Consider the following 18,167-nt stretch of genomic DNA (forward strand, 5'->3'; position numbering starts at 1 on the left):
ACCAAAATTCTTGTTGTATCCTGCACACTCCATACTCTTTCTTACCTGGGCACCTGTGCTCATTTGTCTTCTTCAAATGGAATACACTCCTTTAACACATTATTCCTACTGATCCTTTAAGGATTCCATTCAGACATCAGTTCTAGGAAGCCATTCCTGACCCTGTCCCTGCCCTGGCCTGTCTCAGATACTCCTCTGGAGTGTTCTGGATCACGGCCCTTACCACACATTTTTTATAATCTTTTGTTTTGTGTCTCCCACACTTGAGTATGAGCTTTGTGAGAAGAGCCCAGTCTTATTTCTTGTTGTAAACCCAGCACTGCACAATACCCAGTGCACAATAGGTGCTTAACAAATGCTTATTGGTTGATCTTAATAGTCTGTGAAGAATTGAGTATTGCCTCCTAACACCCCCTTAACATCTCTTTACCTGTTCTAAAAATTGCCCTTTCGCTGGGCAGGCTACATCCGGTGAAATTCACAGCCATTACCCATACTTGATAGCATCGGTCAGGTTCTAAATCTTCAAAAACGCAGTAGCTTTCTTTCACGGTCACTCTGTATTCTTCTACCAAATCTAGCATAAAACACAATCATAAACTCTAGGGTATCTTCCTAAGTTAGTTGAAAGTTACAGTTATTGGAAAAATAACACATTTTTCAGTGGAAACATAAACTGATAAACTTACAGATACTACTGTGTGATAGATAGCACTTTAGAACACTTAAAGCAACAGCATTCTAAAAGATATTTAGAATGACACAGTATTACTTGTGAACACTTACCAGAAAATAATAGCATATTAGTAAGATCCTGAGCTTCATATTCCACAATTAAAGTAACTTATTTCAATAGCAAATACTAAAATTGCAGAGTTTATGTTAACTTAAATCTCAGCAATACATTCTCAAGAAAATTCTTAAGAAGCAATGCCAATATTTCAGGAGGGTATGTAATAAAATAAGGACAATCCCACATTTTCTAAATTTATGATGTTAAAAAGCGTCTTTACAGATTAGTAAATCATTTTAGCATTTGGTATGGTTTTCAAAGTTTCAAATCCTGCTTCCTTCTCATGAATTCCAGAATCCTTTCACCTAGAGATTTCCACAATTTATAGAAATACTTAAACACCTTTGATAGAGCATAAACTATTCTAAGAAATAACTTTGTTTAGTCAAGACATTTCCTAAAATTACTTATATTATTTTCAATACGTTAGTAGTAAATATTACTCAGTAACATTCTGAACACCTGCCCCTTGGGCCAATCTGATTATTCTTACTGAAATTTTCTCTCCTTTTAAAAGACCAATTTTCTTTTCTAAACTAGCCTATGGTAATTCCAGTTATCCTCTCTTATTACTCTATGATGTTACATCTTCAAAACCCCTCCAGTTAAGAAACCCAGATTGTTCCCTTTTAAAGTAAATTTAAGAGATCTTCAACTCAGAAGGTTTCTTCAACTGCATCTCTCGAGCTATACTTTCTGCGCAGAAAGTTTGGCTTAAATAATGTCATAAAGACATATACACTGAAAAACATTTCCCCATAGCCTAGAACCTGTGACTGCAGTTTTCAATGGAATTATCCTTTTAGGCTAAGTCCTGTTAGCCTGGTACTCCTTTTAACAGAGCACATAACATATGTTACTGGAGACCTATTACACACAGCATGGTATCACAGTCCAGACCATCAGATTAATGAACTGGCATCAGCAGAGTTCAAGGCATTGAATGAATGAGACACAGGACAGGTAAGTGGGGCATGGTGCGGGGGGTTGGGGGGCGGTGGCAGTGAAGCACTTTTAAAAAGTACTGCAGGAAATAAACAGTTGTTAAGAGGAGTCTTGGAGAGCCATGAAGTTCCATGATATAACTGGATATACACGGTGAAGTGTGGTATAACAGAACAAACACAGAGTCAAGCAAACAAAAACATAAGCTTTGGAGTCTGAAAGATCTGTATTTAAAACCTGCCCTGGTCCCGAGTAACTTGTGTGGTCTTGGGCAAATTATTTAATCTCACATCAGTTTTCTCATTTGCAAATGCAGATAAGAGCACTTTCCTTGTTGTGCTGTGACAGGTATATGGTAATAAGTCCCCAATAAGATAGGAGTTCTTACAGACAAACTTAGCCAACTTTACAATATGCCCATGGCTGCTTTCTTACTTTTTTTCTAATTTAAATAAGTATCATATGACATCTGAAAAGACTTAAATACTGGTTAACAGTGAAATACATTATAATTCTTTCCATATTACAAATTGGGTTCCTATGCCATGTCAATCCTGTCACATGCTTATCTGATTTCCAAAATACATGGGTCTATCAACAAGCAACACAGAATGCCAGCAGTCCCAGCTCTGATTCATCAGGAAGCACAACCTCAAACTGCCTGGCTTCTAGGTCTTATTAGAGGTTCTAGAGATATTTACAGAGGCTCAACTATATGACGTGCCACCCATTCACCCTCCTAAGCACTTTCACCTCTATCTTCGCATTAATTTGGGACACCAGAAGACTACACCATACAGTCTTCTCATGCCTTGAGAAGTGTGAATTCTGAATTTACCTTTATAGTTTGTTTTCAGCTTTTATCAAAGGTGAATCTGAGAAATGCCAACCATGACATCCAATGTTGCATTTGCACTAAAATTACTGTGGAGGACAGTGTCCTATATACAGCTCATTTCTCCTCTACAAAGTGGCACACTTTATACTTGTCTTTTAGACTTCAGTTCTGATTAAAATTTTGTTTTCAACACTTTGGTACATTACCTCCTGCCTGAAAATGAGAATCACTTAATTTCTCCTGTTAACCTGAATACTCAAAGCCAAATTTGCATTTCAATTACAGTATTCATGTTGATCATTAGGATGATATTTATGCATTTTTGTTTTCCTTGATCCTGATTTCCAAATTTTGCTTACATGTTATTTCATTATACGATTGTTGGTTCATTGTTGTTTTTGTAAGTGGCTACAAGTGCTTTGTGGAAAGAGTCATAATATGTATATGTTTAAATACTATACATTAAGATATAGAAATGTACATATGCATTTGAATCTGTGTTAGCAATCCTACCATTTACTTCCTGGTCATCTTGTGGCTCCTCCATGCAGTAAACCTGGAATGAGTCAACGACATCTTCCTTGTTCATGCTCCAGTAAACTGCAATCGTTGTGCTAGTGGCAGAATTTGGTTCCTGAGGTTCTAATCTAGGAGGCTGTGGAACTGGAATATAAGCAAGATTTATTAGCACTAATGCTGCTTTTATTGATTGATTTCTTTTTCTTTTTGCAAAAGTCACTTGTACTTACTGATAAAAATGGAAACAATACAGAAGTACATGGAGTAAAGCTGGGAGGGCTACTTTGTTCCCAACAGCCCCCAACCCTAAGGATATTCCTTGGAGGCAACCACTGTTACAGTTGAGTGTGTCTCCCTCCAAAATGTCTTGTCTGCATGTGTACATATATACATATAATATACAGAGAAATAAACAAAAAATGGATCTCCCAATCGGATCACTTGATAATATTCTTCTGTAATCCTATATTTAGAGCAATAAACTTATACAAGTCAGAGGATGCATCAAATGATTTGGTTTTCCTTCAAAACAAAACTTTGAGAATGCATTGCTAGATAACCAATGTTGTATCCTTCTACATCAGTATAGAAACTATATTCAAATAGAGACAAATGAAACCCTTTTTAGCTATAGTTGCTATATCATCAAGGCTGAAAAAGACTTGCATGAATAAAATATCAAAATATACTTTCTGAAACTACTATCCCATTTTTCCATCTCCAACATGACTATACCTACAACTTTTTAAAATAAAATGTAAAAATTACATGGGGGAAAAAGTACCCTATTAACTGATTCACATATAAGGTTTAGATGTCTAGTATAAATCCATTGCTCTGAATTTTAAAGACAACAATATTCTCAAGTGTTTTACTAGAGATTTCAAAGGTTTATAATTATGCATATTGAACATTAACAGCATATACGACACCATAAATCAAGCTCCTATACAATTCTCCTCCAAAATTTTTGAGATATAAAACCAATGAACATAGTTTACAAATTAGAGGAAAAGGTTATTCCCATAGTTGAAAAGATGTCCTGTTTTTAAATTTATTTGTGTTGTTATTTTCCTGTCAACAATTTCCTGAGAGATGAGCTTGCTGAATAATACAGGCCAAATTTTATGAGATTACTTTATTAAAAGTCAACACTGAAGGGAAAGAAAACAAAGGTTAGTTCAACAGGAAAGTGGAAATTAGAAGAAATAAATGGGTCTAAATTTAGTAAATGGAACAAAAAGAGACACATTGAAAAGATTCAATAAAGAGATAAAGACCTGAGGAAATAAACAGTTATGAAAAATGAGAAGCAGGATAAGAGAGTGGGCAAGTTCATGGGTTTCGGAGAAGAGAGGCTGGCCTAAGGTTAAATGCCAGATCCCCCACTAAGGAGCTGTGTTATCTCAGCTTCAGTTCCTCCATCTTTAAAATAGGAAAATGAAAATAATACCATTTCCTCCCAGGGGTGTTTTAAAAAGCAAGAGAATGTATATTAAGTGCTTGGCAATGTATCTGACACATAACCGGTGTTAACATTCAGAAAGCAACATGGCCTTTTGCAGGAGCACAGAAAATGGAGGGGAAAAGGCAGGAAGCCCCTGAAGATGGGAGTTGAAGTAGAGACCCATCATCTGGTAAATCACAGAGGGACCACAGAGGTAAGACATGCTGGGAGCCTGCATGATAAGGCAGGAAGCTTGCCTGTCAGAGCACCTCCGCAAGGACTGATAGTGGTTCAGAGACTCTTATACTATCTTTGACTTTTCTGTCTTCCCAGCAGGAAATCAGTGTCACATTGTAAAGGAGTCCATCCAGATAAATGTAGTTCAGTAAATTTTCATGTTGCCCAGGTTTATGGAAGAGCCAAGCAGATTGACTATTATCAATCATCTTTGAAGCAGTGCTGGAGAACTTCTTGAGGCATGAACAATGAAAAAGCTGCTTTTTTCTCTATGAATTATAAATTGAGCTATAGCTGCTTTTATTTATTTATTTATTTATTTTTGCGGTATGCGGGCCTCTCACTGTTGTGGCCTCTCCCATTGTGGAGCACAGGCTCCAGACACGCAGGCTCAGCGGCCATGGCTCACGGGCCCAGCCGCTCCGCGGCACTTGGGATCCTCCCGGACCGGGGCACGAACCCATGTCCCCTGCATCGGCAGGTGGACTCTCAACCACTGCACCACCAGGGAAGCCCTATAGCTGCTTTTTAAAACTGGCAACATCTTTTCAAAAATCTCTCAGGTAACTTAACGAACTTAAAATTGATAATTGACCCCAAAATCAACAAATTTTAAGGAATAAGCAGTTGCAGGGAATTAAGCAAAGAATGTAGGCTAGAAATAATTTTGTACTTAATCTACTCCTTTAAAAACATTACAATTAAAGCATCTTTTTTCAAAACAAGAACCACTTTTATTCTTCAAAGTATTCTAAAATTCAGAAGGGAGTATGAATATTCCATAGATGTAATCTAATAACAGTTGGCTGGATTTACAATTCCTGTGTGGCAAAAGGACATCAGAAGCTCAGATTTTATACGTTAGCAATGCTATTTACGCTTCTGTAGTAATAAACTTGAGTAGGAGTAATGCCAAAAAATGCAAAATGATTTTAAGGCTTCTTTGCCAGAGGCTAAGGAGCTAAGCAGAGCATCACCCCATGGATTCCCTCTGCCTGACAGTGTGCCCATAAAGAGCTGTCATGCTTGGCGAGCTAAGCATTAGATCAACCTGCACTTCAGTACCTGTGGTGGATACAGATTCCCACTCAACCTAGCTTTCAAAAAAGTCCCCAGGAGAACAGCATTATTTGCAGTAGCCAAAATGTGAAAGGAACCCAAAAGTACATCAATGAGTGAATCAATAATGGATAAGCAAAATGCAGTATAGACATCCAATGGAATTTATTCAGCTTTAATAAGGAAGGGCATTCTGACACATGGTACAACATGGATGAACTTTGAGGACATTATGCTAAGTGAAATAAGCCAGTCACAGAAGGGCAAATACTGCATAATTCTACTTATATGAGGTACTTAGAATACTTTAAATTCATAGAGACAGGAGGTAGAATGGTGGTTGCCAGAGGCTGGGGGGAGGGGTGGGGGCAGGAGGAATGAGGAGTTGTTATTTAATAAATACAGTTTCAGGGCTTCCCTGGTGGCGCAGTGGTTGAGGGTCCGCCTGCCGATGCAGGGGACGTGGGTTCGTGCCCCGGTCCGGGAAGATCCCACATGCCGCGGAGCGGCTGGGCCCGTGAGCCATGGCCGCTGGGCCTGCACGTCCAGAGCCTGTGCTCCGCAGCAGGAGAGGCCACAACAATAAGTGGCCCGCGTACCGCAAAAAAAAAAAAAAAAAAAAAAATACAGTTTCAGTCTTGCAAGATGAAAAGAATTCGGTAGATGGATTAGTGGTGATGGTTGTACGGTGGTGGCTTCAACATGGTTAAAATGGTAAGTTTTATTTTATGCATATTTTACCACAATTAAAAAAAAAAGTTCTTAGGAGCAGAGTCCAGGAAGCCTTGGATGTCACTAATCTATAGTTACCCCTCCTTTCACAGCAGTGCACTCAGCCTCTTTGGTGTAGAGCAGTGGTTCAAGTGCAAAGACTCTGAAGCCAAACTCCACCCGCCACACACACCCCAAATAGCTGTGTATCTAGGGCAATATGAGAGGCGTTTCTCTGTTCCCTTTATTTCCTCACCTGTCAAATGGGAATAACAATAAAACCTACCTCCTAGAGTTGCTGTGAGATTAGATGACGGTCTAATTAGATAACAGTCTCCACACTGCCAGGCATCATGTAAGCACGGAAGAAATGTTAGGGGCTGCTCTGTTTCTCATCATAAAGTTCACATCCTTTCCTTATTGTATCTGCTTATTACAGTGATCAGATTAGCTTTTCAGGCACCCGGTGAGGACTTCATAGCTGAGAGATGTTGTTGGTCACAAAATGAGCAAAAGCTATCTAGCAGCAAGTCAACACCCTGGGCCCCAATTCTGGGAAGCAGATGTACAACGAGTGCCATTTATATCTCAGAGACCTGTCTCCCCATAACAGTTTGGAACTACTGGGACTGCCACATGCACTGTTTCTGAATGAATCATTAACACTTTGTGACAAATTTAACTCTGTGACCTCTAAAATATACAAAATGCCCTCTTATTGCCCATCAGATATTCAAAAGAATATCCTTCTAAATGAACAACAGCATATAACAAATCCCTTAAAAGCAAAAGAGCTACTCTGTTGACCAGAATTTCTTGGTTTGCAATCGCTGCTCTATTCAAATGCTTCTTAAAGACATTACAAGAAAATACCCTTTTGTTCTGAGATATTTCTAGAGAAAACCCGTTAGGATAAATGACTGAATTTTTCATTTTATATAGGGTTGATGGGTTTTGCGGGGGCGGGGTGCTTTTTTGTTTTTCAGTTTTTTTTAAAGACACAGTAACCTTTTACTAGTTACTAAATTAAAACTCTTGCCACACAAATGAAAGTTAATTGTCAATTTGAAAACAGAAGTTGTCTTTAAGGTTTGCTTTGGAAGACTATAGCATCTTTTAAGGAGGGCATCTAAGTACATTTTACAGTAAGTGGAACTTGGTTACTTCACTAAAACACAGCAGCTTTGAAAAATCTAAAGAAATGTCATTGTCTTGTTTGTTAAAATAGCACATTAAAAAATATTCTGAAGAGCCGGCAGGATGCTTTTCACAGCTGAGTAGGAGGCTCCTGGCTACAGAGCATGATGCTGAGCTGTTAGTTCTCTAAGTTAATCTGTTTAGTTTGAAAAAAGGAAAAAGAACTCAATTGAAGAGGGGAAAACCACTCAGAAAGAAAAATCTGTTCAACACATATGAAAATATTTGATTTATTTTTCCTTCTATACCTGGCTGCTGGCATGAAGCAAATAATCTCTAGAAGAGAGAGAGAAATACTCTTTTAAAAGGAAAACAAAAGAGAGAGACAGAGAAGACCCTTCGATTCCATTGCTACTTCCCTCCACCTCCTCAATATCCCAGCACAGTCATAAAGCTTCAAATGGAAATGCAGTTTATAACTGAAATGGTTTGCTAGTCTCACGCTTTATTTCAGAATCTAGCTTTAAATTTTTACAACTAAGATTTTTCTTTTTCCAGTTATATTTCCTTACATTCAAAAACTTTACAAAACAAATAAGAAAAAACTGTCAAATTTCATCAAGGTAAATAATATATTGAAGTTCCTACCAGCCACTTGTTTTAACATCTGGTCACTTCTTGCCGAACTGTCGTCATAATGTTCAAAAAGTGAAAACGCAGCAGGCATTTTCTCTAAAGAAGCAGTGCTCTCCATTGCAGAAAGCAACCTATCAGGGGAAAATATTTCTATATAAGTCAAGAAATTATTAGCATACAAAATGAAAGCTAAGAACAGTTATTCAAAATGAAGTTGTTGTCATTAGTGGTGGTGATGGTGGTGGTTTCTGTGAGGCGTTGTATCCAAAAAGAATTTAAACTGTTTCAAAATCTGGAAATATATGTATAAAATCTATTCACAGGATTCTTCAGTGCAACTGGTAATATTAGAAACTCCATTCCTATATCCTTAAATCTGAATAGATTCCATTGAATTATACAGTCTTAATTTTGCCTCTATAAAGTTAGTCCTAAAAATGATTACATTTTAATGGTTGTTTATACTCCCTAAAGACAAAAATGTTTGGAGCCCATCTGGAAATTCACATACTGTGTGATATCTTTGCTGTTTTCAACCATCACTATTATACATCTCACCATTTAGTCTTTCAAGAAAATATGTTCACCTACTATGTGCCAGGCACTGTTCTGGGTTCTGGGATACAGCAATGAAGGAGGAGAGTCTATCTATTCTTAAAAGACTAAATAAGCCACAGTATATAAATTAATAGCTTTCTTTATACTCAAGACCGTCTTAGGAGGGATGCCAACAAATACTCAGCATTGGTATCCAGGTGAAATCTGGGCTTAAAATTTAAAAAAAAAAAAAAAAAAAGTAGAGGGCTTCCCTGGTGGCGCAGTGGTTGAGAGTCCACCTGCCGATGCAGGGGACACGGGTTCGTGCCCCAGTCTGGGAAGATCGCACATGCCGTGGAGCGGCTGGGCCCGTGAGCCATGGCCGCTGAGCCCGCACGTCCGGAGCCTGTGCTCCACAACGGGAGAGGCCACAGCAGTGAGAGGACCGCGTACCTCAAAAAAAAAAAAAAAAGGTAGATTCTGAACAGGGAAAAGGGGAAGGTAGAATTGCAAAACATTTATCTTTAGCATGAGGGGCCTAAACTTTGGTTAGGCGCTCTCCTCTGTGCACCTCACTCACAGAGGACTGGAATTACCTTCCAGAAATTAAGTCAACCACTAGAAACTCCATCAGCTTCATAATCATGGACGTTGGGGTTTGGGCAGCACAGACCCACCTCTAAGCCTTTCACCTGCTGTTGGAACTTTCTTCTCCTAAATATTTGTGTGTCTCCTTCCTCACTTAATTTAGATCTCTGTTCAAATGTCAGCTCTTCAGAGAGGGCAGCCCTCTCCCTTCTTCTATTCCTTACTCTGTCGTGTTTTTTCCTCAAACTCATTACAACCTATTTGTTTTTGTCTGTCTACTTCACCTGACTATAATCTACATGCAAAAAAAGGACTTTGCTGGGTTCACTACTGTACTGTAATGTGTTACTTGGCACATAGTAGGCTTTTAATAAATATATTTTGAATGAATAAGAGGACAAGGTTTCATTTGGATGAGAATATCAGGATCTCAGGTCTGGAAAATTTATCAATATGAGGGGAAAAGATGATAAAATATAACTGAAATATTTAGAGTGCCCACTATGCTTACTTGTGTTAGGAATAATAAAATTCACTATCATCTGATTTGGGGGAGATGTTCCAGTAGGGGCTTCGAAGAGGAGGTGACATTTGGCTGAGTCTTAAAGAATAAGTAGGAGTTTCCTAGGCAGAAAAGATAGTACGGGTGTTGCAGAGAGAAGAACAGCATGAATAAAGGCATGGAGTGTGAAAGAGTATGACACACTCAAGGCCCAGAGGGGACCATGGGCTACCCTGAGAACTGGGAAAGGGAGACAGTTAGAGATGAAATAGAAAGGTGATTTGTGGCTTGACTGGGAAGTCTTTCATATCCACCAAGAGTTTCCATTTTGTTTTTTAAGGCAGGGAGAGCCATAGAAGTGTTTACACAAGGCAAGTTTAGAAGATTACCCTGGCATGAGTCTGAGGGAGGATCAGAGCAAGTAGACTAGAGAGGTAGTGAGGCCAGCTGGGAGGACCCCACGACGCTCTTGATGAGGGAAGACAACATGAGCCTTAATTAAGGCTTTGGAGACGTAGAGGGTGGAAATGATAGGCTCAAAATGAACAAACAGGGGTGACTAGTGCACATACTAAGCCCTCTCAGTATATGTCACTGACGAAATGGAGGACTTTTTTGTAGCACAGAAGCTATAGCTCTAGATAGAACACATAAAATGTTTGAATTTTCCCTTATGCACTGATCTGTTCAATTTTAACATCAGTGTGTGTAAGGGCAAGCAGACATCGTTTTATGAGCAGGTCCTACAATGGTTGTGACTCTCTTTCATTATTAGAACATAAAAAAGCAAAACTGAGGGAAAAAAATTATCCTCTTAACAGAACAGCATTTTCTAAGCAAATGTGTTTTTTTAAATATGCAAATTTTGAGTCTAAATATCCTTGACAGCATTCTTTAATTTAAGCATTTTCAGTGTCGAGAAAAATCATTTAATATATGAGCACTGCCTTTAGATATATAATATGATGGCAGGGGAAAAAAAGCAGCAAGGGGAAAAAACTAGGAGAAAAAGCTAGATAATTAGCATTTCTCATAGAAAGGAACACCAATGACATTGAGACTTTGAGGCAGAAGTTGTCTTGAGAACATGAAAGGCTTCATTTTCGTGAAAAAAAATCAAGCTTCATCATGTGTGTGCACATTTAACAGGATTTTCTTTAATTGCTTATATTGCTTCACCAAATCCTGAATTTTGTTATCTTTTTTCTTTACAGAAAAATAATGGTTATCCCAAGTGTACGCTCCTTTAGGCAACATGCAGCTTCCGCAAAGATTAATTCATTGTCAATTGGACAATGAGATCAAAATTAATTAAAATGACACACAGATGAACAAGTTCAAGCACAAAACCAAAAAAAAATGATATTTAGAATTAAATGCATGTCAATTCGTATTAGCAAGTTAATATTCTAATGTTTAGAAAGGTAAAAACGTGAAACTATAGCATTTTTAAATGTAAACACATTTGCAAATTTTCATTCACCAAGTTTTCTTGCCGATCAGTATCTTCCACGAGTGAATGAAATATAATAAATAAGCAAATATGCCCCTACATTGTCCAGTGCATACGGAATGGCATTCTAAATCCATATACTTTGGGGGTAAAAATAAATATCAATAATACTTAGAAGAAATGTATAATTTTTAAAAAATAAAGAAAACTGGGAGCAAGGCCTGGGTATCAGTTTCCAGACCTGCCTGGTGTGCCTCTGACTCCTGCGTGAGAACTGGTACATGTGCAGGTGCCTGGTCCCACCTGGATTCTCCTGTAATGGATCTGGGGTGGAGCTCCAGAAGCTTTGGTTTAACAAACTGCACAGGTAACTGAGAAGCCAGTCTGGGGCACCACCAGGCCAGAGGACAGGTTGTCATAAACCAGAGGTTCTCAACCCTGCCTGTGCACTGAAATCACCTAGCAAGCTTTAAAAATACCCTGGCCACACCCAACATCAGTTAAGCCAGAATCTCATGAGGTAAGATAGAGGCATCAGCATTTTTTAAAGCTCCCTGAGTAATTCTATTTATAACAGACCCACTATAATAAAACCCTTCTTGATTAATGCCAATATTAATATACAAACTATTTTCTTAAAGCATCTTGACAATATTCTGTTGAACATATTTTTTTAAAGGTAAATAAGATTCATCTGTACAGTTTTCATTATCTAAAAAATCAGGTTTCTAATCCAAACCCATTTTCTATATTTTAATATATCACAAATACAAATTTCTGATTTTACTTTATGCTATTTCACAATTTGGCATTGAATGAAATGAACTGAAGATAATATTTACAATTTTAGAAATTTACATGAAAGGGGTAAAAATGATTAAAAAAAAAAATTAGGCTCTAACAGGAGGAAAGACCTCAGGCCTGGCTATGAGGCAGAAGGGAAAACGTGTCAGATCAGTATGAGCATTTCACTATCAGATGCTCCAGAAGATACACATAGATCTGTTATGTGTTTTTATAGACAACATTTTCTAATTTCTTGTTGAGTGTTTTGCCTTTTAAATGAATGAAGAACTTCTCTTAGATTGAGTGTTTAAAAACAACAACAAAAACAAAACAAAATCAAAAGAGGAAGATTCATTTAGGTGAGCTGAGCAGAAAAAGAAGATAAATTCATGCCTGTCTTCTGAAGAGAAAATGAGAGAACATTCCATTAAAATTACATAAGTCATCAAAGTGCTCAAGGCAGATATGAATGATTCTTTCAAATACTCATATTTAACCAGAAAGTCTAAGTATCTATAAAATGTTCTGTATGCAGTGACAGGAAAGATAGCCTAGTCTAGATTAGGCTGGAAATACAGAATACATCTCAACGAAGCAGTTAAAAATCTACATTATGATAATTGTTATTTAACTACAGCACATGCAATTTCCTTTCAAAAGCTGTCATTTAGCTTTCAAAAGCACTGTATCTATAATAAAAGTGCAAATCCAGGAGCTCACTAAATGTATGCATTTTTTAACTGGCAGCTCATTTTCTATAAAGCGTCAAAATATTAAAATAAAGCATACAGTCATGTTAGTCTCAGTCACCACTACATTGTGCCACATTTTCTATACCTTTCATTGATTTCCTCAAACGACTTATGGGGGAATGAGAGAGGTTGAGAGAGGGGAAGGGAGGGAGGGAGGGAAGGAAGAAGGGAGGGGGAGGGGAGAGAGAGAGAGAAACTAATTAACAACAAAAAGGAAAACCAACCTGGAGCATTAAGATCACGTATGTTCTAAAAATCATTACTCCTCAGCTACCTTGGAGGCTGTTTCCTTTGGGGGGTTTCATTCCAGGAAGCAAAGGAATTAGTGCTCAGAAGGGGTGGCGGACAGGGCCTGGGATAGAGGGGGCTTTAGTTTTACTCTCTGCCATCAGCAAGGCCAGCAACAGTTGCTTCTGCTCTGCTTCTCTCTATTCATTAATAAATGGCTTAGCTTCCAGAATAGAATTCTCTGAAGCAAGGGAAATGACTTAAATTTGTTCAATGTGGAGATAAAGCAAAATGTAATCAGTAGTTATCTCTGGGTGATACCTTCTCTGTGCTTTTCTGTACTTTCCAAATATATATTACTTTTATAAGCAGGAATAACATGCTTCCTTTTTTACAGCTTGTTCTTCTAGAGAGAAGAAAATATTTTTATCAAACCAAGGTAAGGTTCTTGGGAAACACAAAGCACTTTATTAGTGCTAGACTTCCAACGAGGTGCTTAATTTTAAAATGCTAAAGCTTTGCCTTAATTAAGCATAAAGCAACTGAATGATTTTCATCCTCCTTTGAGGATGCCACATCCACCTCACCCAAATTTGCACTGGATGGAGGCGTCCCCAAAGGCAAATCAAAAGCCTAACATTGCCCCATTTTGCCTTGTTCTATCTCCAGTCTTTAGTAGAAGGCTGGGAGGATTGAGGAGCTTTGAAAGGGAGGTTCCCACTCATCAGCAAATGGTGCTTTTCTCGTTTGACAATTAGGTTTAGGATTGCCTTCAGGGAAAACATCTCCATCACTCCTGGTTAATCCTGGCTCCATGGAGAACCAGTATTCTACTGAAGGTTCTAGGGAATTAGGAGAGCAAAGAGCTGTCTCTGTGAGTAATTTGAGGAGCACCCAAGGGACTCTCTGTCCACAAGGTACTTGTTTGAATTAAGGAATCTGATCACCAGGAAGACCCTTGTAAAAAGATCAACATGTTACCTGAGAGAGGTATATCATGTCATCCTTTTGCATGCTGAAAGTGTACCAAAATGTTACTCTCCACTTGGTGAGGTTCAGAGGCAATGGTCCCTATGAGAGGTCATTTCAGGTTAGGGAGTGGGTGTGGAGGGGGGAGAGGCACTGGAAGATCAGGCCAGCACCCAAAGGGAGCATGGCATGAATAAAGTTTTTAGGCTGCTTTCCCTCCCTCTTAGAAGGTGACCAATCCATTGTGACAGGACAGACAGATGATGCTGCGGCCTGGCTTCCATGTGTCCTTCAACTGGATCTGGGTGTTATGGCTTTAAGGATTGGCTGGGCCTTTTCAATAGGCATGAGGCAAGCCCTAATAATTTTTAAATGGGAATTATATAAACCCCACATAGAGATATAAATCATCTTAGGGAATAGTAAAAGATGAGTTTTTTTAAAGTAGACTTGGGTCAGAGTGGGTTCATGGTGTCTGGACCTGTTTGAATTGGTGCTTACAGTCAAGAAAACGGTCTCATCAAGCTCCTCGACTTCTCTCACGATGGCCTCCAGGGTGTCCTTGGCAGTGTCCATGCTCTGCAGAAAGTGGACCATCTGGTCATGTAGGAACTCCATCTTCTTTTTCTTCACTTCCTCAAAGCTCTGGGCTTTCGCATCATACTGCGCTAAAACCTTTTTCATCATTTCCTCATTCTGTTCTTCTAGGCTTTTCTCATTTTTACTACAGTTTTCCTTTAAAAACAAACAAAAAAACCCTTCTGAATGAAACAAGAAGTGCGTGCGTGTGTGTGTGTGTATGTTTTAAGAGAAATACTAGCCTTTTAAATAATTAACCTCTGGCATCCTGGTAAAAGAATCACAGATTACATGCAGAGTCTAAATTTCCAGCCCACCAACCCCCTTTGCCATAGTTAGCTTTGCAACAGAATTCACTATAAGAGAACTATCAAGAAGGATTTAGTTAATGAAACACACATAAAAATGTTTGTAGGGAAGTATTGCCTATCTGCATTCCCACATGAAAAAATTTGAAAGTGGCATCACGGTGAATGAAGATCAGGTAGCAGAGAAGGTTTAGTGCCATTTTCACCACTCCACTAAAATCATAGCACGAGGGAGGGAACAGCCAGGGTATTGGACAGGGTGCTACATTCATAAATGCTCTCCAGGGAAGGGGTAGCTTCCGCCAGAGCAGGAGAAACTTTATTGCCCATCTGGACAAACTCAGATGCTTAGAGGGTAGTGATAAGGTGATCATATTACTTGCTGTCTAAAAGGAACACTTTGGTGGCAGTGAGGGGTAGGGGGCAATAACACTAAAAATAATCAACAGGTGTTAACTGATCTACAACAGGAATTAAGCAGACCTCTCACAAGCAAACTGGGATGAGGAGTCACCCGAGTGATGGGGAAACTGTGCACCAGCCTTCCACAGGGGCCCTCTACCAATCCTGACTGACAAGTAAGGATGCCTGGGCCGTGACTGTATATGGATGGAGCACTGCCACCCCCTTCCTTCACTGCAGAGGGAGCAGGCTCAGCATGAACTCATCGAAGACAGTGGTACCATGAGAGGCACTCATCTGTCCTGGGCAGGAAATACTGGGCAGTGCTTTAGAGCACCTCTGCAGAGCTAACCCAGTGAAAAGCAAGATAGTAGGGCAAGTCAGAACTCAGACCTGAATTCAAATCTTGGCTCTCAACTTACTATAAACTTACTATGACCTTGGTTGATATATTTAACTCTAAGTCTCAGTTTCTTATCTATAAAATGGGGGCAATAATAATAATAGCTCCTATTTCATCTGGTTGCTGTAAGGATGAAATTGGATAAAGCATGTAAAGCAGTTGCCCTATCATAGTAAGTGCCTAATAAATGTGCATGTGTTTTTAAGGGCAAGTCATTTATCCTTAGAAAGTAGTCTCACTGATGAAACAGAGGGAAGACTTAAGGACTTTACTTTTAATGGAACAAAACCAAGAAGGGCAAACCACATATGTACACACAAACCCCAATTCAGGTCCTTTTAGCTTAGAATCATTTATTTGTGATGCCATGAGCAGACCAAGTTAAAGTAAAAAGGATAAGGTAACTTACCTCAATGGTATTAAAAAAGGATTCTATCTCACTAACAAAGGCTTCAATCCTCAAGGATTTTTCTTGTAAATCTTCTAGAAAGTCTGCTAATTGAACCTGAAGAAAAGAATTAAGATATCCTTAGTATATGACATTTGAGAAAATAACTTCAAGCAGTGAATTCCAATTTTCTTATAAATTCAGTATGTTTGGTAGAGAGCCACTATATCATGTTCACTAACAAATCAATCTTTAACTTTTCTTTGCTGCTTCATCTAAGTTGACTATAGGTAATGTATGATAAACAATTAGGAGGTTTGTGAGTGACAGCAATAGACAGTTTATTTTCTTATGCAAGAGGAAGGACTTCTTGGTAAGCTGGTGAGTTCAAAGCATACTTGTTTTAGTAAACTATGAATTGAATTCTTTCTCCTTAATTAGGCCTTGATTTTTATATATTGTCATTCCTCTAAGATGGCAGACTTTTTTCTGAACTGGTCCAACATATCTGAGTAGCCTTCTCACATTTGCACCAATGGTTTCAGGTGTTCCTGCCCCACCTGATCCTGAGAAGGTGAACAGAGTGTCACCAGGCCAAATGTCTAGTATACCCAATGATGAAAACTATCTACTAAAGAGACCTTAAGGTTCTAGTGACCCTCAAAGGGTTAAAATACTCTCAAGGAGTGACAGCCAACTAGAAAATGTATGGGTGATGGGGGAAGATGGTACCTATTAGTTATAAACCTAGCTTCAATCTATCCTGTGAAACTTAACAAGTAACAACACAGAATAAAAGAGCTTCCATCTGCCTGATTCACTATCCACAGAATGATGGAGAAATTACATTGAGAAAAGTCCCTTCAGGATCTGGTCTCTGCTTCCCTCTCTAGCCCCTGCCTCTTCTCCACAAGCCCCCAGGCTCCAATCACACAAGCCCCACCTTTCCTTGGACTCTTTTCCACCTATGTGCCTTTTTATATGGCATTCCCTTTCTCTAGAATGTCCTCCCTGCCCTTGTTTACTAGAAGAACTCTATCTTACTTAAGGGTCACCCAAGCTTCACCCTTTTGGGACACCTTTCCCATCCTTCCCAGTCTCCCTTCACCATTTCATTCACTCCCAGAGGGTTCCTGTCTCAGAACACTGTGCTCCCACAATGCTGTATGATCTGGGGGAGCTACGAGTCTATCTTCCTTTATTTTTGTTTTGTTTTCATTTTCTGTGATTAGCACAGTTCTTGACATGGAATGGAAGGTCAATAAATATTGAGAAAGAAGGAAGGGAAAGAGTGAAGGAAGAAAACAAATGACAGATAAAAGATAAGGCAGCAAAAAGGGGATGGAGTGGCGGGGAGAAGCCAGGACCTGGATAATCCACAAATGCAGCCGTCAGTTCCTGAATAATCACAAATGGCCTAATCACAAGATGCTAGAGAATTCTCAAGTGACAATTTTTAAAATTTATTTTTAATTTTTAAAATGTGCCAACCAACTCAATCTTCACAGTTGATTTAATGAATGAAGCAAGTCTCTGGCTTAGTCAATTTGTTTTCCACTTTCTCTTCATACTATATGGAGAAGATCCAGAAAAAAAACTTTAAAATGGTTTTAAAGCAGGAGACATCATATCTCCCTGCTTTTGAAATTTGTTTTAAATTAACAGTACTTAGAATTATTTTTTTATTTCCAAAACTCATGGAGATAAACAAAAAATAATTAAGAAAGCTAAAAAAAATCTAGTTTTCTTTCTACTGACAGTACCCAGTAGTTGTTAGTTAACAAAACCAAGTGTCATCAAAGAGTGGGGCATATTTCACTGATGTTGATGCATCACAATGCCTGAGATTCCAAAAAGAAATTGACCCATGCCCTACCCCAAACTTGACCAGGTAAAGTTTCAACAAAATTTTACCCTGGAGATACAAAACCAATATCATATCAGTTGAGA

At 38.6% G+C, this 18,167-nt stretch overlaps 1 protein-coding gene across 1 annotated transcript in view; it reads right to left on the reverse strand.

Moving 5' to 3' along the window:
• Window positions 1-18,167, reverse strand: part of CMYA5 (cardiomyopathy associated 5) — a gene marked incomplete at both ends in the record, with an annotated part of 104,240 nt that overhangs the window by 29,884 nt on the left and 56,189 nt on the right. The window contains 6 exons of the mRNA XM_079702318.1: window positions 431-577; window positions 3,090-3,239; window positions 8,335-8,453; window positions 13,026-13,048; window positions 14,639-14,872; window positions 16,239-16,334. Of these exons, the coding sequence (XP_079558444.1) occupies window positions 431-577; window positions 3,090-3,239; window positions 8,335-8,453; window positions 13,026-13,048; window positions 14,639-14,872; window positions 16,239-16,334 (769 nt within the window). The remainder of the gene's footprint in view (window positions 1-430; window positions 578-3,089; window positions 3,240-8,334; window positions 8,454-13,025; window positions 13,049-14,638; window positions 14,873-16,238; window positions 16,335-18,167) is intronic.

This window comes from Hyperoodon ampullatus (assembly GCF_949752795.1).
Source record: "Hyperoodon ampullatus genome assembly, chromosome: 4".
Lineage (NCBI taxonomy): Eukaryota > Metazoa > Chordata > Mammalia > Artiodactyla > Ziphiidae > Hyperoodon > Hyperoodon ampullatus.